This window comes from Mus caroli, chromosome 6, assembly GCF_900094665.2.
Source record: "Mus caroli chromosome 6, CAROLI_EIJ_v1.1, whole genome shotgun sequence".
In the NCBI taxonomy this organism is placed as follows: Eukaryota; Metazoa; Chordata; class Mammalia; order Rodentia; family Muridae; genus Mus; species Mus caroli.
In genome coordinates this window covers 134,028,741-134,048,858 of record NC_034575.1, presented here as the reverse complement: position 1 = coordinate 134,048,858, position 20,118 = coordinate 134,028,741, and the positions used below count along the sequence as shown (strand labels likewise).

The 20,118-nt window shown below is 43.3% G+C and overlaps 1 protein-coding gene across 5 annotated transcripts in view; it reads left to right on the top strand.

Annotated features, from left to right (window-relative positions):
- The window catches only part of Grin2b (glutamate ionotropic receptor NMDA type subunit 2B), a 450,218-nt gene that overhangs the window by 120,714 nt on the left and 309,386 nt on the right, over positions 1 to 20,118 (top strand). For all 5 annotated transcript variants that reach the window (XM_021164703.2, XM_021164705.2, XM_029478515.1 and 2 more), the window contains one exon: positions 14,856 to 15,284. In XM_021164703.2, the coding sequence (XP_021020362.1) occupies positions 14,874 to 15,284 (411 nt within the window). In that variant the 5' untranslated portion in view covers positions 14,856 to 14,873. The remainder of the gene's footprint in view (positions 1 to 14,855; positions 15,285 to 20,118) is intronic.

Sequence of the window (20,118 nt, the reverse complement as noted above, 5' to 3'; positions counted from 1 at the left end):
GTTGTGGGTAGCTGGCGAGTGTCAGCAGACCCTGCGCCCCAGCTGCCCNGGTGCTTTTCTGACCGGAAGAGGGTTGTATATTTTACTCTTTCCTACTAACTTTAATTTCTTTTCTGTCTATTAAGAACAATAGAGTCAACTGTCGTCTGTTTCCTTGACGCACAGCCTACCTAGCCTTTTTTGTGTGCCTTTATTTCTTTCTACACACTTTCATTTGTGCCATCAGGGACAATTAACTCCAGAAGTCACCTCACCATGGGTTATACTCCACGCAAATCAAAGAGAACAATGAAGGGAATGCAGGGTGATTCTTCAGCAAGGGGCATCTTACCCAGGGCTACATGTCTTTGGGTGAAGTTGCCCTGCCTGACTCTCAATTTTACTGTACAACAGATATTCTGGTAACTTCTGTATGTCCCCCTCCCCTGATTCTCAGCGTTTTATGTTTCTCATTCCAAGAATGTTAGTTAGTACGTAAAGACTATTCTCTGGGGATGTTCTTCAGAAATGTACCCATTCTTCATGGGGGCCAGGTACTCGGAGGGCATTGCTGCTCCAAGACTGCTGGTACGGAAGTGAGGTTGAGCCACAAACATCATCCGGAGATACCCATCCTATTCTGTGGTGGGTGATACCTGTGGCACGCAGGACCTGATTTTTTTTCCAGTTTGAACCAGAGTCTTGTGGGCATGATCGTGGTGGCATGCATATGGTTGGTGGTTAGAGAAGGAAACAGATGGCCCCTTCAATTGGTTTAATTGCAATAGCATTTAAGAAAAGGATTGCTTGCCAATGCATGGACAATGTGCAGAGGCTACAAGAAAGGGGCACTGTGTTGAAGCAAGTCGGAGCTTTGTACAGTGACTGCCCTTGGAGGTCGTGAAGGAGGAGGGAGGGGATGATGCCTAGAATCTCCAGAGGGTTGCATGGAAAGAGTGTTGTGGAGAGGATTCCTGGAGGGAAGCTGTGATGTCCATGGAAGTGCTACATCTAGCGAGTGGACTCCGTGGCAGTCTGTACAGAGCTGTGTGGAGTGGGGAGCACAGCTTGAAGAGTCACTGAAAGAAAGGTGTCCAGGGGACATTCAGATGGGAAGAAACATTGAGCAGGCTGGGGACATAGCTCCTTCTACCTCCCCAGCTCCCCTCAAAATCTGGGGTGTTGGTGGAAGTCTATAATTCCAGCACTCTGGAGGCAGGAGGGTCAGAAGTTCAAGGTCATTCTTGGCTACACATTGGGCTACATGAGACCCTATCTCAAACTTAAAACAAAATAATTTAAAATGAAAGACCCAAGGAGACTTTCAGCAAGCCAGTTTCTCCATTTCACAGAAGAAATCAGAGCCACAGGGTGGTTTGTGTCAGAACTGTAACAATTATAAGACCATCCCATCCACAGTTCTGTGCCTTCGGCTCATGTGGTTATTCCTAGGGAAGGAAAAAGAAGAGAGACAGGGAAATGAGAGAGTTAAGGACTAACTGACGGCGGATGCTCTGCAAAGGGGCTCGATACCGCAGGATGTCAGAGGAATTTAAGCAAGTTTAGAACTTAATTATGATCGGCTGTGTGGTTAACAAATGTGTTTATTGATTGGAATAATAAAGACAGCATTTTATATTAGAGAGAGTCTGATTGTACTTCCCGTATGACCTGATATCCAGCCAGCTCAGATAGAATAGCTTTTATTCCCTATTGATTCTGGACTGGCTGTGGGCATTCTGAGGTACAGTTTCAGAGGTTAATTGTAAACCTAGGCTTTGCTGTGAAGACCGTGATGTTTGGATACTGTGTTTTATCAGCACATGCCAAGGACAGAGGTTTAATGGATACACACACATATAACGCTCATCTGTATGTAGATTTATACTTACATGTAGACACATGCAAATAACCCTAGATATATCAGTAATTACTAACAAAGAATATTGACCTTGGAATAATCTCTGTATAATACCAGGCTATCAGAAACAGGAATGATGCTTATGGTATTTCCCCTTCATTTAAGTACTTTGGGGAATGAAGGTTCTAGAATGCTGCCTTTACTTGCTTGAGCACTGGTGGAGCTGGAGAGTGATGACTCATTATTGGTGCTGCTCATTCCTTCCAGTCACGAATAGGCATTTGTTGGGCACTGATTTTATGCATGTCACTTTGGTAAATACTGGGGCTGGAGAAAGGAGACAGATGTGGTCCCCATGTCATTTCATTAAGGTTGGCATGAGAGGCATTTGATTAGTAAACAGAATGGGACCGAAGTCCTACAGTGCTTGTATTCTCATCTCCGTTCCTTTGGAGCCGATGGCTGCAGACATGACCCTGAGGTACAATGGGTAGCTATTTACACTCGAAGCTGTCCTGTTACTTAGCATAAAAGGAGGCTGGTTAGTGGCTGGTGAGCAGAGGCAGGAGCATTGCCGGCCACCCCCGAGTGTTCGCATCTATTTTCAATACAGCTCATGCTAGATTGTCCCTTGCAGACTTTAAAGCAGCCTATTTCTGAGGTCAGTGGAGATTGCACTTGAGTTAGAGGAGGGAGGAGTGGGGAGGGGAGGGCAGAAGCTCTTGGGTTTCTCTCTAAGTAATTTGAATCAAAAGGAACCCCTTATCTGCCTCCAAGCAGAGAAGATTCTCGATTCACGTCCAGTGAATAAATACCAGGTGCCTGCTATTTGCTAGATGCTTTCAAGTAAATTGTTTAATATTCCCAATGACCCCACGAGAGAAAGATAGTCCCCCTTTTATATGTCAGAAAATGAGGACCAAGTGTTTTCTGGTTCTCTTGTTCCTTTGCTCCCGAGATAAGCAAGTGTCCAAGCCAAGCTTCAACATCAGCACCTTGGACCTTAGAGAATTGTTGTTGTTGTTGTTGTTGTTATTATTATTATTATTACTACTATTGCACTATGTCTTAAAATACTATTAGAGGGCTGGTGAGATGGCTCAGTGGGTAAGAGCACCCGAATGCTCTTCCGAAGGTCCAGAGTTCAAATCCCAGCAACCACATGGTGGCTCACAACCACCCGTAATGAGATCTGACTCCCTCTTCTGGTGTGTCTGAAGACAGCTACAGTGTACTTACATATAATAAATAAATAAATCTTAAAAAAAATAAAATACTATTAGATATTTTGGTTGTATTAGTTAATTTTCTTGTGACAAATGCCTGACCAGCAGTAACTCAAGGAAGGAAGGGTTTGTTTGGTATTGCCATGGAGACAAGAAACTTTGCATCTGTGTCAATCAGGAAGGGGAGAGAGATGCTTGACCCTCTAGCTCCTTTACCCCTTTATATTCACTATAGGACCCCAGCTCATGCAATGAGGCCATCTCTATCCAGGGTGGATCTTCTACTCTCTGTTCCATCTCTCTGGAAGACCCTCATACACATCCCCAAGGGTGTGTTTCCTATGTGATTTCAAACACTGTCCTCTTGACTATGAAAATGGGCTGTCACATTTACTTTCACTTCCTGATGTCTCCTACTCACCAGTTAGCAGCATTAGATGAGCCTCACAACACACGGGGCATCCTCTCTGAGAGCTCGGAGCATGTGACAGTGATGCCCGATTTGTGTGTCATGACTCTTTGGAGATTGGACCCCATTCCATGTTGGGTGTCCTCTGGCACTTAGAAAATGATTGATTAATATTTGTCAGACAAGTCAATTTTCAGAGTCATTCTGACAAGGAGGTTATCTCAGACTTTATGGATAAAGCTGCTGAGGCGGATACAACTAAAGAAAGTGATCCAAGATCTTGACAAAGTTAAGAATGCAGGCTGTACCGGCTTGGAATACACTCAGGCCTTAGAAACAGCCTTTCTCGAGGCTAGGGCTGGGAGAGAGTTTAGTAAAGTGCTTGCTTCACATGAGTTCAGATCTTCAGTGTCCACGGAAAAAGCCAAGCATGGCAGTATGTGCCTACATGCACTGGGGAGGTGGAAGCAGGAGGGCCCCTGGAACCCGATGGCCAGCCATAGATGCAGTGAGAGACTCTAACTCTAAAAGTGAGGTGGCAGGGGCTGAAGGACGATACTTGTCATTGACCCCTGGTGTCTGTCTGCACATGGCCATCATATACATGCATGCATATACACCTACAAACATGTATAGATACAAAGCAATAAGGACATACCACATGCCTATGAAACCCAAAGCTTTGCTCCTGTTACTATGTTCGATGTGTGAGTTTTTTGGAAAATGCTTTCTTGGTGGCTGTAGTGGCTTGGAGTATGCTCAGGCCACAGAAAACAGCTTTTTTTTTTTTTTTTTTCAAAATTACCATTTTTAATTGAGTTCAGGTCAGGCTGTTTTTCAGCAGCCCAGAACTTTATTTTCTGCAAGATATCTGTGGGTCTGATGATCCATCTCCTACCTCTGTAAGATGCCGGTGGGTCCGATGGTCCATCTCCTACCTCTGCAAGATGCCTGTGAGTCTGATGGTCCATCTCCTACCTCTGCAAGATGCCTGTGGGTCTGATGGTCCATCTCCTACTTCTGCTCTCTGTTGTCCTGGAATCTTTGAGTTCCTTCCCAGCTCAGTTTTTCCTGCTTCTCATCTCTCTCTCTCTCTCTCTCTCTCTCTCTCTCTCTCTCTCTCTCTCTCTCTCTCTCTCTCTNCATTTGTTATCTTTGCCCACCCCCCTCCTTATACTCAGGAACAAGCCAATTTTTTTTTGTATTAACACTTGCAAATGTTCTTTTGCTGTTGGAGCACACAATTGCCCTAATTAGATACCAAACGGTGACAATCAGACTCAGGTTTCAAAAGGTTTGGCTTTCAGCAGGACTACCCACACTGTCCTAGGAGGCATATACATGAATTATAATTAAGAACCATGTGCAGATGGTAGAAGAGAAACTTTGAGCAATGTTGTTGCCTCCTCCTGCAGATCATGAAAGGAAAAGAAGAAAAAGCAGTCACGAGTGACTGCTTGCAATGGGAGTGCAGTTGGTCATCTGCACTTGTCTTAAAACATACATGTGTAAAGTGACCTATAACCCTTCATCAGTGATCGGCAGAACTCTCCTCCAAGACTTGGATATGCGCAGAATTGACACATGCTTGTCCATAAAGTGGGAACAGCCCTGGGTTCGGTCACTGGGAGATCACAGAGCAGAGCAACTCAAGCAGACCCATGAGTTGATGGAGTGAGGGCAAGCAGGCAATTGCTCAGTACAGTTGGCCAAAAAAAAAAAAATAGCTCTGCAAACTCAGAGCCATATTTGCCCTTGGCAGGAATGGGGTGGATTTTTCTGGGGCATCTGAGGAGCTGGTGGTCCTATGACAGTGTGCTTTCCTGCATTGCGAAGACTGGATGGTTTTCTTTCTAGGCACCTATTGCTTGATCTTTCCTCCCCCTCCTCCAAGTCTGTTCTCCATCACATACTTCCTCAGAAGCAACTTGACTTAGGATCTGTTCTCACTCATTTTCTAGTTCAGTCATTTGGATCTGTGGTATCCGTGACGGTGTGGTATCCGTGACGGGCTGACTGACACACATTTCCCACAGGAGTATACTCCTGCTTGTGACCATGTAGGCCCCACGGGTTTGGCCTGTTTGTAAGATAACCCAGTCAATCTGGCATTCTTCGTTGGTTTCAGAGGGATGCAGTCATGGTAGCTGCCCACACTCTCCAGCTTCCCACCGGGCTCAGAGAGCCGAATCCCCAAAGAGGAATCGATGGTGGTTATACAGTGAAAAGGAAGACACAGGCAGAACTCAGACATGGCTGTGAAGTTTCGAGTCAACCCAAGACAAAAGATGGCCTCTTTAGATCTCATTTGTATATATTTAGCTGTTTTTAAGTAGATATTAGACAGCAAGTGCCTAACACTTTCGCATTATTATTAATGTTATTATTATTATTTTGGTGATCATAACCACAATGATGATGAGGAAGAAGACGATGGTGGTGGTGTGAGTGTGGTAATGCATATATGATGGTCAGAGGACAACCTTTCACATCTTGGGTTCTCTCCTTCAACTCTGAGTTCTAGGAATCAAACTCAGGTCATCAGGGTTGTACGGGAAGCACCTCTACCCACTTACACATTTTGCTGCCCCCTGAATACATTTTAGAGATTGAAACTGGATTTGCCAACATGAAAAGTGTGTGGATGCTGTTGCATTTCACCTGCTGCAAATAGATGTTGATCTTGTTCTTCGTAATGGCATCTGACAGTGCAGGCTGGCCATCTGTGCTACCCACACTGCCTGCTCAGATGGCCAGTGAGTGCATCTGCTGCCCAAACTGAGTGTTCTGACTCAAAAAACATGAGCTCAACAGCCTCTGTCTGTCTGTCTGCCTGTCTGTCTGTCCTGTCTCTTCTCTCTTTCTCCTGTCTCCTGTATTTCTCTCTCTCTCATACACACACACACACACACACACACACACAGTTAATAGTCACTGTCATTTAAAGGCTCAGTTTTTGTTTGGTTAGGTATATCCTTTGTCCTCTGTTTAAGACATTTTTTTTTTCAGTCAGGCTTCAAACTCACTAGGCAACGAAGGGTAGCCTTGAACTCCCGTTCCTCCTGCTGCACTCGACAGTGTCAGGATTATAGATGTGTATCACCATGCCTGGTTTTACACTACAGTGTCGAATCTAGATCTTCATGCATGCTGCTAACTAACTGCACCACATCTGCAGCGCTCTGGTCCAGACGGTTAAGATTTAGAATTCCAACTTAAGTAGCTGAGAGGAAGGCTCAGCGGTTATGAGCACTTGTTGCTCTTACAGAGACTAGGTTAGGTTCTTATCACCCCACATATGGGGTAATAGGCACACCTGCCTATCACCCCAGTTCCAGGGGATCTTTCCTCTGCGGCTGCTATATGCACATGGTACACAGACATACATGCAAGCAAACACAAATGTAACAAAAGATGGGTTTTTTAAAAGGGTCTAATTTAAAACCCAAAACTAAGTTGGAACTGACAATTGCAAAAGGATGCTACTGAACAAGTTCTTTGGGCTCTGTTTTACAGACTTGAATTAAAGACATGTTGGCTTCATGACTCACTGGCTTTACAGTTCAGGCAAAGGTGCCTTCTGTCATTTCCTGCAATGGAACTTTAAGTTTTTCTCTATAGACGTTTGGTTAGGACGCTTCCTTATTAATTCTTAAATAATTCACAGTTGTCTTTGCTGTTATGAATATTATGTTTTCTAGTTGGTTAGAAGAAAAGTATTGATTCTTTTTCCTAATAGGACCATTTATCTACAGGCCTGGCTGAACTCTTATTAATTCAAACAGTTCTTGTGCTATCAGATTCTCTATGTAGATAACTATATTCTTAATGAAATGCCATTTTTCTTCTTGGCTCTCCTATCTTTGACACTTAGCCTTGTGGTGCTGATGTGGGTATTGAGCCCAAGAGAAAAGCACTCTCCTACTGACCAGAGCCCCAGTGCCTCCAAAATATTCTTTAGGAATAGTCTCACTAAGTATCAGGATGGCTTTTGGACTTACTAAGTGGCCCAGACAAACCTGGAACGTGTAATTCTCTTGCCTCTGGTTTCCAAGTAGCTGGAATTATATATATAGCTGCCAAACCCAGCTGAACGTTTAATTTTCTTGATTTATTTTGTTAGTGTTTCCAGTCACTCAAAAAAAAAATTAACCTTGAATCTTCTCAGTGACAAGGGGCAAACAGTCAGAGGTTTTTAGTGTGTAGCTTACAGGAGGAATCTTGGGGTCTACTTTCCACCATTAAAGAATGTTATTTGTGTAAATATTTCATATTTCTTTGCTGTGGCTGGGTATTTCAGTTCATGCTTTCTTCATTGCTTGGAGATTCTCCTGGCATCTTTGGCCCTTTAGTATAGGGATGGAGACGTAGAACCTAGTTATCCCATCCCTGCTTCTTGCTGTCAACCATATTTGATCATTACTGATACAATCATTATTAGAGAGATCCCCTGTGTTTTGGCTAGTTAATAGATTATCTTTGCTTTTATGGTCATAGGTGGTAGAGGTCTGGCATTATCTTATTTTGCCTGAATCTTTTACTTCTTTTTATTTTGGCAAGGGTGGAGCAGGGTGGGGGTTGCTGGCTACAAACCAGACAAGATGGGATAAAGCAAGGTATAATTTTTGGTATGTTCGGAATGAGGGTTATTTGTTGCTTTATTTTAAAAATTCAACATTCTTTTGTACTTCTTTTCTTATTTGATATTATTATTATTGTTAAATATTATGCATCAAATTTAAGAATAATTTTTAGAGTATTTTCTTTTATTATTTTATAATCTCTGCTTGAGGTGTCATAATTATGTTTTATGATATGTTTCCTTCACATTTTCCATTATTTTCTGTCTATTACTCATTTTACAGCTTTGTCATTTAATTGCCACTTAAAGGATCCCTTGGGGGCCGGCTATGTCTGTCCTCCGTACTGCATCTCACTGATATCATTTGTCCATTTTCGTTGTCATTGGCTTTATTTAATTTTTATTGACAATTTACACACTATATTCCAATCATGGTTCTCCCTCCCCTATCTCCCCCAACCCTCCCCACCCACCAATCTGACTCCATGCTTTCTTCTTCTCTCTTTCTTTAGAAATCAAACAGGCAAATTTAAAAAAAAAAAAAAAACAAGCAAACAAATCAGAATTTTTAAAAAAAAATTTAAAAAGCACAAGAAACGCACACACAATCAGGAATCATAATGTATAAGCAAGATGAGACTCCCTCAAAAATCAATGAAACAAAAGTATTCATTCTATTTATTTTTAAGAAATTCATAGGTTATATTTTGATGATATTCTTTGCTCTCTGACAGCTGCTCTGAGATTCTCTTTCACCTTCCTACCTATCCAAATTTATGAGTTTTCTTTTTCTTTTAAGAAACAAGCAAACAACTAAACATATGGAGCCTGATTAGTGTGGCCTGCCTACTTCTGAGCACGCGGCCTGCCCTGGGGCCTGTCTCATGCACCTTGTGTCACTCACTCCATTGCAGATAACCGACTTCCGTCTTCCAGCAGCTTTAACCATGTGTATCTTCTTGGCAAGGAGTGGGCCGTCGTGCCTGTTTCTGCTCACTGCTGGGATTCTGTCTGCTCTCAGCTTGTGTGTGAGGAATATGTGTATTCATATATACATCTGTCCTGTTGTATCTTGAACATGCTGTTTCCTAGAAGTTTCCACCACCTCTGGCTTTTACAATCGTTCTTCTTCTTCTCAGGGTTGAGTGAAATATGAGTTATAAATATTATAAACATTAGTTGTCCTCAATAACATTTTATTTTCTTAGAAATGTATGTAAAGTATACATTTTCCCCTAAATGCTCTGGAAATTTTGATGCTCTGTGCTTTCATCGTTATTCTGTAAAATGATTTGTACTTTGGGCTTCCTTTATTTCTTCTTTAAAAGTAAATCTCTTCAAAAGTTTAATGTATGTGATTGAAAAAACTAGTTATTTTAAAGTCAGGTATGGGTAGCCATCTGTGAGTTTGAGGCCAGCCTAGTCTACACAGTGGTCTACACAGGATGGCCAGGGCTATGTAGAGAGACACTATCTTCAAATAAATCAAAGCAAAATGTAATTTTTTTCTCATTGAAACACATTTTTTTAAAAAGGATACTTCTTTCATTTTGACTCTATAGAATTTGCCACATTATAGATTTATGTCTAATGTGTATTCTCTTATGAGCATTTATAGATATCTGAATTAATCCAAGCTTTTTGCTCATACTTCTGATAAAGGTCTTTCATATATTACTTATAAGATGTTTTGTCTGTTGAATTTATGCTTTTTTTTTCCATCTTAGGAATTTTAACTGCACTTTTCTGCACGTCAAACTTGTATTCTTAGATTTATATGTACTCGGGACTGCTGGTTGTATCATATTGGTGCCAGTGTGACATTTATCCTTACTTGTTGATATTCCCGCTGTTGGATTTTGTCTTGGTATCGTAATGTTGAGATGCTCACTCTGACCTTCAGGAAGGTCATGTCTTTCCCCGTGGAAGCTGCCTTTCTTTCCCTACCATTTCATGTGGCAAGTATTCATGCCTGTGTTCCATAGCTTTCCGGCTTCACTCACGGCTTGGGACAGTCCTGGGTCTGAAGCCTGCCTCTGGCACTGTTTTATTAGACACAGTTGCCCTGGGTAGCCCAGATCAGTCAAGCCTGCAATCTCCCTGCCCCAATTTCCCAAGTGCTGGGATTACAAGCATGTGCAAGGACATCTGTCTAGTTCCTAAACTCTTAATCTGTGGTTGACCACTGTCTGGCATATCCCAATGACAGACACTTTTAATGGAGTGACTCCAGGTGGCATCCTGATGGAGCGGTGCTTGGCAATTTTGGCTTACATTTTCCTACACAGTCACACTTCCTGTTGGCGCTATCCTGGAACTCCACTTTCTTTAAGGAAAGAGATGGTCCATCTCCCACACCAGATGGATGTAGAGTCCATTGGGAGCAAGTATAGGCTGTTTCTTGTCATAATCACCATAAAGAATGAAGCCTTCTGTGTGGGTCACTCAGCCCAAATGCCAAGGAAGCACACGGCTGAATAGGTGATGGCCAGTCTCTTCCTTCCTGCAGATTCTCTCGAATCCCCCTTTCCTCACAACCATGAAAGTATGAATGAGGACATCAAGCTTCCTGATGGTCATTCACTACTGGCTCCTAGCCTGGACGGCTCCTGAGTTCAGCCACTTCAGCTACATGACTAGGATTCTGTCAGTGAGGCAGATGTGACTCTGAGGACATTATATGTGACATCTTTTCCAGAAAGTTAGATCAGAAGAGAACTAATGTCCTTTGCCCCATGTGCGGTTCCTCTTAATATTCCCCTCAGCCTCTGTCTGATATTCCCCCCCTACCTCCCACACGCTCACTTTGTGCTGTCAAAAATAGCTGGGCTCCTTGAACAGCTTCTAAAAGCTCAACAGCAATACCCCTTGCATTTGCGGAGTATTTCATAGTCTTCAAAGCTCTTCCATACACATATTTTCATTTTGATCTTCACAAACCCTCTCAGGTATGTAGGTTAGGCCTCTTATCCTGATTTTACCAGTGACAAACCAGACAACAGTAATTAGGTGACTACCGCATCCTAATGCTCTTCATTAACACAAGACGGCTCTAATGCCAGGTTCGTAACTTCATTCATCCATCCATTTGTTCATGCTCACTTCTAGCTACCATACTATCAAAGAATGGAAAGAGAAAGCTTTTAGAATCAGACAAACTTGGGTATGAAGCCCAACTTGCTACATGATCTTGGTCCATGTATTTAACCTCCCAAATATCTTTTCTCACTTTTAACTCAGGGAGAATTATGACTTACAGTGTTTTCATAGGGATCAGATAATGCATGAAAAGTTTCCATCAATCATAGCATCCGAAACACACTCCATGAACTATTTGATATACAAAATGTTATATATCACAGTCTTACATAATGCTCTAATGTAGTGGTAAAATTGGCTACAGTTTATTGAATAGTTCCTGTTCATTGTATATGAGGCAGTGCTGTATCCTCAGAATGTAAATAGAAATGAGACAAAGTATTTCTTTTGGGTCTATCTCTTCTCTTAGATGATGATTCTGAAAGGTAGAGAGAGCATGGCATCTTCAGCATCAAAACTAGTGATCAAGGCTAATAATCAAAACTAATGTCCAGGGTTGGGATATAGCACAGTTATAGATCACTTGCTTAACATGTGCAAGGTCTTAGGTTCGATTCCCACCACTGGGGGATAAACGGAAATGAAGGAGAAACTCTGTCTGCAAGGTAGCAGATGCTTGGTACGTGGTTGCTCATGTAAAAGGCCTGCTTGGGAGGTCTCCTGTTGGGCAAGAAGGGCAGATGCCCCGTTGTGAAAGTGCACTAAACCAGTCACAGGCATTAGGCAGACCTCGGGGGCTTTGGTGAGAGGCCAAGGCAGCACTTTCCAGTTCTGGAGAGGATGAAGTAAAATGGAGAAGAGGAGGCCAACAGCAAAAGCCGGTGCATCCAGTCTGGTCTCAGTGTGTCCGAAGAAAGGAACGGCAGCATTTATCTCAGACCACACACTTTCTCTCAACTGCCCCCTCCCCACCCCACACACACTCTGAAACCGAGTTTGTATTCAAAGCTTTGTGTCTGCTCATGGTCCCTCTGTCACCGCTATCTCCCATAATGTATTACTTTGTAAAGAGCTTTGCTCTATCCCAGTATAAGAGAGATGGTTGGTAAAAACCAGATCCTATTTGCTGGCTGTCACCACTGGCCATTGCATGAAAGAGTGTAATACATTGTGTGAGGGAACATGGAGGAACACAAGAAGTGTTTAAAGAGAGCAAATAAGAGCTTGAAACAGGAGAGCATTGGGTGCATTAAAGTTAATAAACTGCCGTGGCAGAGTGGGCCACCTTTACATGTGAAGAAATCTGATTTAGGGACTTGTAACTGTAGGCATAGAATCCCAGTGGAATGAAGCGAGTGGATAGATTTTGCCAAATTCTGAATCTCTGGGTTCTCATTGAAAATCAGCCCTTGGAATCAAGCAGACTTTTTATTTATACATCTAGTCCCCATCTCCTTGAGATACTAAATCCAACTGTCTCCCACTGACTATCTGGTACTACTTGAGCCTCTGTATCCTACTGACTTTCTTTAAACGCTGGAAGGAGATGCTCAGTCCCCAGTTGTCCTGGCCGACCATCCATAGCTCATCAGCCTGAAAGTTTGGAAGCTTTGGAGTCATTCCTCATTTCTATGGAAACAGAGAGACCAGAAAGCTGTCAGGTGTGAGCTTTGCCGGGTGTGAACCATGGAGACACTCATATTATTTCTTTCCGGAGAAGTGAGGCAATCGATACAGGTCTCCTCTTGGCAGTGCTGAAGGATGACTGTAACAGCAAGAGTTCCAAAAGGTTTTCTGCCAAGAACTGGATTGGATTTTGTGCTTCCTCAGCCACAAAATGTCCTAGCATCTCACTCCGGAATCACTAACGCCCTTCGTGGTCAGTCTGCTCCACTTGAATGCTTCCTGATCTTCCTTTGTTCAATACCTTCATTATGATTTTTTTCTTCTTGTTAGCCAAATTCTCAATATTTTAGGTTCCTAATAATTCCTTTGTAAAGTCCCTCTTTTTTTTTTTTTTTTTTTTTTGGTCAAGGAAGCAGGAGAGATTAAATTGCATTTTCATGTTTGATAGATAAGTAGGAGTCTCTTCTAAGTCTGGGTGCTATTTGTAGGCTGTTTTCTTGGAGAAAAATGCTATGTTAAATCTATTTGCATTCTGGCATTATAACACCATTGACCTCACAGGATTACATAACTGTTTTGAGATTCAGTTTCTCCATTTGGGAAATGGGAATAAAAGGTCTAATTTGTAGAATATTTCATGGGAAGCAAAGAGATTGCAATGTGAGAAAAATACTTGCTAGTGCACAGTGTATAATACTGTACAATAAATGGCCATTTAAAGCAAAGCAACATAGGCAGGGCCCATTCTTATAAGATGAGAGGTGCTTAGGGCGAGTGATGAGAAACCTAAGAGAAATGGCTACAGCTCATGCTCTACAGAATTCTGCATCTTTAATCTGCTGCGTGGCGTGTGCTTTGGGAGCCTGTGTGGAGATTAAAAAAAAAAAGGCTACTTTTCAGTAGGAAGAAGGCAGTGCGTTATACACAAATATAGACCATCATTTCAGGAAGTTATGGCTACGGGATTTTGTTGGGAATAAAGAAAGAACTATCTTCAAGGGTGACACTCCATGACTCCAACTATGATAGTATTTGCTTGCTCCTGTACTCTGATGCATTAGAAGGTCGGGATAATGCTGCCTCTCATAGTACAGGCATCGGCGAGCCAGGGTAGGGTGTATGGTGCTGTGAAACACACATTAGAATGGACATCAGATTCAAGACTGGGTTCAAGATTAATCGTCTTGGGTCTAGAGAGATGGCTCAGCATTTACCAGCACTTATTTGGTTTCCAGCACCCAAACTGTCAGCTTACCATCACTTGTAACTCCGGTTCCATGAGATTACATGATTAGATGCCTCTTTTGGACTCGGAGAATACCTGCACAAATGTAGTATATATTCACAAAGACACACACACACACACACACACACACACACACACACACTTGAATCTGTGTGTTGTTAAGTCTTCTTCACTTAACTTGTTAAGTCTTGGGTGGGTCCCTTAGCTTCATTGAACCTTTGTGTCAACACATATAAAATGAGATGCTAATGTTCCCTTTAATTTTTTTTTCCTGCTAGGTGATTGTAAAGATCAATTAAAATTAAGTGCCCATGTATTGATTCTCTGATTTAGAGTTAAAAGACAGATTCTAAAGGAGAAACACTGAAGTAGTTTCTTGGTCATCACTCTCTGGGAGGCCCAGACAACAAGAACACCTGCCTTCGTGCCTAGAGCTTGCTGGATTCATCTAATCCAGGCCGTGTTTTGTGGCCAGCCTCTCCTGAGCCCCCTTTTGCAGCTCACTTGGCCTAATCTTTGCCAAGGGCAGCTCAAGGGGGGTTATAACTAGAGTGCCAGGGGTCAGGACAGCAAGCCCCCGCCTGCTGTTTCCAGTGTGTGTGTGTTTGGCTGGCTCACACTTTCCAGCATATCCTCGCCTGCTTTATCTCTGTCTGTTGGCTGCACATTTGTCTTGGTCAAAGATTTATTAGGCTCTTGAAATTTTCTTTTTCTCTCATCATGCCCCATGAACGTCAGAATTAAGAGACTGGGTTAGTGGAGAGAAACCGAGTTTCATGAACAGCAGACGGAGACGAGGTTCTCGATTCTCTAGCATTCGGACACTTCAAGGATGTGTTCCACAATGCGGGTCACGTTTTAAATCATTTTCTTCCTTCTCTTTTCAGAGAGTCGACGAGCTGAAGATGAAGCCCAGCGCAGAGTGCTGTTCTCCCAAGTTCTGGTTGGTGTTGGCCGTCTTGGCCGTATCGGGCAGCAAAGCTCGTTCCCAAAAGAGCGCCCCCAGCATCGGCATCGCTGTCATCCTCGTGGGCACTTCCGACGAAGTGGCCATAAAAGATGCCCACGAGAAAGATGACTTCCATCATCTCTCAGTAGTTCCCCGGGTGGAGCTGGTAGCCATGAACGAGACTGACCCAAAGAGCATCATCACCCGCATCTGCGATCTTATGTCTGACCGGAAGATCCAGGGGGTGGTGTTCGCGGATGACACAGACCAGGAAGCCATCGCCCAGATCCTCGATTTCATTTCTGCTCAGACTCTCACCCCCATCCTGGGCATCCATGGGGGCTCATCTATGATAATGGCAGATAAGGTAAAAAGGACGCTATTCCAAGAAGCAAATGATGCATTGGTTTTTAAGGCAAAACTAAGTAGTTCAAGATAGACGTACACCAGAGCACATCGATGAATGAGCGAATGGATGGGAACTAGTCAGATAGTTAGAAGATGAAAGTGAAAACGTGATAGTGGTGTAGAAAGGTCTATAGCAATGCCGCTCAACCTGTGGGTCATGACCCATTCAGGCACTGAATGACCCTTTCACAGGGGTCGCATTGGAGAACACAGATATTACCTGATGATTTATTACTGCTGAAAAATTGTTGTTGTGAAGTAGTAAGGAAAATAATTTTATGATTTGGGGGGGGGGTCACCACAACACGAGACACTTTATCAAATGGTCTCAGCATTAGGAAGTCTGAGAACCAATGATCTAAAGTTTAAGACAGATTTGTGTGTCTGACTAAGCGGTATTGAACTTGGAGTCTTGGTAGATGGCCTTTTTCCAAACAGGTATGTGAGCAGATCCTTCAAGACTGTAAAGTATCCTCTGTTCTACCATCATAGCTGCATTCTCCTCCACAAAGAAAAATGCCCCAGGGCAGGCACCAGGGCGGGCAGTTACTGTCCAGGGAGACTCAAATGTTTACAGGACTAGAAAGGTATCTACTAACATCTCAGGGTTTGCACATTCAGAGGGGTGTTCGCCCCACAAACACAACCATGTTTCCCCCATTATTAGCTTGGAAGATTTTAGCTGGGGTTTCACACCGGAGTCACTGGCAGTGACTCCGAATGGCCTGATATCTGGTTCCATCACAGCCTGAGATTCTGGGGTCTGAAAACCACCTTGAGTGATTCCAGAGTGCAGTTAAAGCTGAGAGCATCAATTTGAAGCTTCTGAAAGGAAATTACCAAATTCACGTTAGATTCAGTGACTAATGACAGACAGAAAATCTCTTGACATCACCACTGAATCTGAAATCACAGAAAAAATGTTCCACTTGGATTTTTACACCACTGCAGTTATTCAGTTGTGTTTCCTCACTGTTGGTGTCCTTGCTAAGCTCCCACAGCCCATACGCCTGGCCTTTTCAGCCATTTCTGTTTTAGAGTGAGTCACCTCCATGCAATACGAACATCATTAGCCATTTTCAGATTCATCTCCACCTTAGTACCACCATCTATGCTTGTTGTCACCAATTTCAGAACTGCCTTTATGTTTCTGAGCATGTAAAGGGCATGCTCTGTGGTCAAAGATGTTTGGAAATACCCAGAGCCTTGCCAAGGCACCACAAACAAGTGTGTTGCTTGACCAGATGAGAACCACCAGCACAAATTTAGTGGAGAGTAACCCCTTATGACCAGTGTCGCCATCTGTTGGTGCCAGGAGAGATGACTGTTGCTGCTTCCTCCCATAGTTCAGTCTAGGGCAGGCTGGAGTGAGAGCGGCAGGGAAAGATGCTTCACTATCAGGTGAGAGGATGTTCTTATGTCCCTGTGGACACCAGAATGAAAGTTAAAGACAGATGCTGGCAGGAGTCGCTGATGCCAGGAAGTGGGACAGACAAATGCAAAGGAGAGGGAACCCAGTGTGGCAAAGCCCATTGAGTGTTTGCTTTGGGTAGGCATCATTTTTAAAGATTGTGGTCCTGGGTAAATTACGTTTTATTTCATGCACGGCATTCTAAGGATGTGATATTGCATTGGAAGAATGGTGACATGATTAAGAGCCAAATTTTGAAATCATAAATAAGTGTGTGCTTCTTCCCAGAGTACAACAGATAAAAATAATTTTGTTGCTGTTGCTCACTTGAGTTATTGCAAACCTGTGTTGTTTCCCTCGAGCGAGGAGCTTGTGCATACGCTGATTGGTTGCATCCCCCTGGTACCTCTTGCAGACTCTCAACATGAATATAAAACTGTGAGCTGAGGTGCAACCCGGGTGGAGGCTGGGCTTTCGTGCTCGCTGGTGCATGCTGGGCGCTGTGAGCGTGCTCACTGTATGCTAGGCAGTTAGCCTGACCATGCATCGTTTTATTTAATACCACTGAGCTAAGTGGCAATGCGTCTCTTTTAGATGTGAAACCAAGGTTCAAAGAGATCAAAGAGCACATCTAAGCGGATACTGTAGGAACAGGAAGCTACACTCTAAGTCTATAACCTGCTGCCCCTAAGGAAAGAACGAGGCTGCTGGGGGCTTCATAAACATTTTTAATTGCTCCTTTCTTCTTTGTCCTATGGCATTGTGGGGGATGTCACAGTCATCTAGCACTCGATTCAATGTCAAGCAATGAAGAAAGCTCATTGCAGAAGAGAATCAAGAATACACCAGGGCAGCACAGTTCTACAGAGAACCTGCTCGCTCCTGCCTCCTAGGAGTAACAGGCAGAATTGATCTGGTTGTGTGGATCTCAGGAGTCTCTTATCATGAGATGCACCCGAGCAACCACTCTTCATCCTGTCCCCATTGTTACCTCATTCAGAAACCTCATCTCACCTTTACTTCACCCCATCAGTAAAAGGAGATGAACAGTGACTATTTTGGAAGAAGTCCCAATGTAGAGTAAATAATGTCTAATTGAATTTTGGTTCAAAGTCAGAAAGAGGAAGGAGGAAGAAGACCCAGGTAGACAGAGAGACAGATGCTTGGTCATGGAGGGTATGGGGTAAAATTGATGGTGGCCACGGGAGCGGTGTCACAGGGCCAGAGGCACTTGAGAGGACAGAAGTGACTCTCGGGCTGTGCTGAGGAATATGCACAGGCTTAGAGGATCTTTGTGAAATCAAACCAAGAGCCCTCCAGGTCATGGCAAGAGAAGCTTTGGCTTCAAAGTCTGAGGTCAGGTGTATTTGGCTTTAAATCAAAGCATCCACTCAGTTGCCATGGTTGCATGTTGTCTAGGTAGAAAGAGGACCTGTGATTTGACAGCTGTGAGCACTAGTTGGGCAACAGGATAACACATTTCAAAATGGAATTGGTGAGGGAACTCTGGGCTACAGTAGGTTCTGTGACTGGAACATAGTAACTAATGGAGCCGGTTTCATCTGCACCTCCTATCTATTTTTTCTTTCCATTGGCTAGAACTTAATGCTCACTCTCCGTATTTGTGGAGCCTTTGGTACCTGAAAGACACCACTGTATAACAGTGGACTTCTGATGACAAAGATGCACAGATCTGCCTCAGTGTCTGGTCAAATGGTGTGCAGTCATGTTTGTATGCACAGACGGGTCAGTCAAAGAGCCAGTGTTCTGCTCTCAGGGAGGTGAATGCACATTGTACTCTGATGGGGAGAAGCACAGGAGACAATGGAGCACAGATGCTGAGAACTCAGAAGCTGGAGTCTGAGCGACTTCAACCAGAACCTTCTGGATGTGGAATTCTGGTTTACTTACCAGCTTGTTATAGTTGACCTCAGTTCCCTGGCTGCACAGTGGGAGGAAGGCAACCATTGGTGAATGGTTAAAGATTAAATGAGATATGTAGCATGCACCTTGCTAAGAGCCTGGATAACACCGACAAAGAAAACTCAGGAGAGAAATCTTGGAGAGAGCTCTGAAGAAGAGCGCTGAAGAGACCTCTTATCCCATCCAGGAGGTTGAGATTCATTAGGGTATGGAAGCCTGCCATGGCCAAAAAAGGGTACACCCATGACAGAAAAAGCTCCGTCTAGCTACTGAAGAACTTATAGCAGAAGGCTGTTGGGAGTAGTAGCAAGGAATGTTTAAAAATGTCTGAGGTGCTTGGCAGTCCCCCACCTGAGAATGAGAATGCATAACGTATTTTATTTTGTGTTGTTATAATTGCTTTACTCTTACTGAGATCCTGGATGTAGGATGCCGATCTGAAACCAGGCTAGAGGCACTTCTCTTTCCAGGAGCTTTCTCCATTGATTGGGTCCTCACATGTTTAGCTTAGCGATGTTAAGTAACCAGTTCAGAACATCATAGCTCCCAGTTAGCAGCAAACTGGGATTCAACTCCTAGAAACACATGTTGGGAAACTCATGCTTTTCTGTGTACAATTTTGCTTCATAAGACACGGAATTAAGAATTATAAGTCACACATTTCAATCTCCATTCCGATGAGCTTGGAAAATGTAGGCAATCATCGCTTAAGTGATATGAGGCTCAGTAGACGGTTTGTAAGATATAAATTGGCTTCCTTCTAACCAATTTACATCGTTTTGAAGAAAATATGGTAAAAATGTTGGAATGGTACCCAGCAAACACACATTCAATAAAGAACACCAGAGTCCCGAAAACCGTTCTGCTTCTGGCGTTGGTGACAATGAGACTGGCTTGGACAGGATGTAGGACACAAAGCAGAAGGTTGGAGATTGCAGCAGGATACAGGAAGATGGAGTGAGATCAGATCTCTGCAGAGAGGAAAGGGCTCGCTGAGTGCAAGTCATGGTTCAGGGTGTATGGGTTGATCAGAGTGAAAGACTGCCTTTCTCCTCACTGAAGGCTGTGCGCATGCTCATTGTGTGTGCTGTGGTTCGCTCTCGTCTTTCTAAAGGATGTGGTTGGGGAGTGATGCTCCATAGATTATTTTCAGGTTTTACTGTTTTCTGATTTTTAATTTTTGTCATTATTTTGATTTTTGTGCAGAAAGCCACTTTGGGAAATGACAGATAGGATGGTGGCCCCTGTTTCCACTCTCTTCCTCCCTATTTCTCTTCCCCTCTCTTTCCTCTCTCTGTCTCTGTCTTTCTGTCTCTCTCTGCACTCCCCCCACATATTTCATTATCCTCTTTAGCCTGTGATTATTGCCTTTGTTTGTTTGTTTTGTTTTTTTGTTTGTTTGTTTTTTTGAGACAGGGTTTCTCTGTGTAGCCCTGGCTGTCCTGGAACTCACTTTGTA